Source organism: Histoplasma capsulatum, genomic scaffold (assembly GCF_000149585.1).
Source record: "Histoplasma capsulatum NAm1 scaffold_180 genomic scaffold, whole genome shotgun sequence".
NCBI classification, from domain to species: Eukaryota; Fungi; Ascomycota; class Eurotiomycetes; order Onygenales; family Ajellomycetaceae; genus Histoplasma; species Histoplasma mississippiense.
Window position 1 is genome coordinate 1 of NW_001813802.1, and position 1409 is coordinate 1409.

A 1409-nucleotide genomic window follows, 5' to 3' on the forward strand; every position below is an offset into this window, starting at 1 on the left:
TGGCATGTGGGGACAGTTGAGAAGGTGCTTACTATGGCAGCCATAAGGGCTCCTCCCAGTTTTCCATACAACGCCCATCACTACTCTATACCGGGATGCTGAGCTCCCATCAGCAATGGTAGCTCTGGAGGAGGTCAAAATGCAATTCATGACAAGGCTTCAGGTGGTGAATGAGAAGCACTCACTAACTTCACAAATTATGAGGAAGAGAGGCTGGAATCTGACAGTGCTTAAAGATCAAGATCCAGCAGTTGAAGGTGCTGCTATCTGCAGTCAATAAACCCACACTTGCCATTCCACACTACTCAGAGGGATGCGGGATAAACCCCACAAAGGGTGTAGACGAAAAAAAATGCTGCTCAGATATTCAAGAAATGGTGGAGAAGTCAATCCTCAACAAATTTATATGTTTTCTCAGATGAATCAGAATGGAATCTTGACAACAGCAGGCAGATAGGCTATGACTTTATAGTCTATCAGAGAAATAAACAACTGATCAGCTTCTCAGCTGCACTGAGCTCTATGTTACATATCTTCAACGCTGAGGCAGTTGATGTCTGCTGAGTATTAAAGTGTGCTGTGAAGCTTCTATTTTGTATCACAGAGGACAGCAGCAACTCTCAGATTTGACTCTGTCTCAACAATATTTCAGTCATCTGAAGCATATAAAGCAGTGCAACAGCCTTCTCAAATTGAGTCTACAACCACTGTTATGAGCTTCTCAAACACCACAATATTGGCTTGAAATGAGCTTCTGAGCATATAAAGATAGAGGACAATAAGGAAGCAGACTGCTTGATTAAGCAAGCAGTCTCATCCACTGCAGCCTCAGTCTATGAACTTGAGATCACATCCACAGTCAATGAGGTCTGCATAATGGCCAAGCAGCTCAGTCAAGAGACAAGATAAAAGTGGTGAAGTGAAGTCTGTGGCAAGCTCTCTGACTGGTTGTAAGAGATGGGCTACAAGAGTAATTACAAGAGTAGTGTGAAGTACGCACAAAGGATATTAGAAAGGTAGCAATCTCTATTGTTCAAAGCTAATCGCTGATCTCCTAAAATCCACGGATATCAGCGAGCATTATATAGATAATATTGCCATCGCCACGTATCTATCGCCACGTATCTATCGCCACGTATCTATTTCCTAATATAGATATCTCCGTTGCGCCTATTACACTGGTACTGAGACTGGAGTTTCAGCAGGCTGACTGTGGAATATCAAGTGAAGGCCTCTCTGAAGCTCACCATGCCACAGCATACTCTTCACTGCTGATTCATACTTCACTCCTCTCATGGAGACTTCTCCTGATATCACAGATATTTTCAACATGCAGATGTGAGATTTATCTGTGTTTGTGAACACAATAAAAACTCAAAACATTTGATGCTCTATCAACACTTATAAAA

The 1409-nt window shown here is 42.3% G+C and overlaps 1 protein-coding gene across 1 annotated transcript; it reads left to right on the forward strand.

Moving 5' to 3' along the window:
• Positions 1–227: 227 nt before the first annotated feature.
• Positions 228–564, forward strand: HCAG_09293 (predicted protein; the record flags this gene model as incomplete). Its single annotated transcript, XM_001535731.1, has 2 exons — positions 228–336; positions 473–564. Coding segments are annotated over 2 exons (201 nt in total), but the record flags the coding sequence as incomplete, so codon positions are not given.
• Between the last annotated feature and the right edge of the window lie 845 nt (positions 565–1409).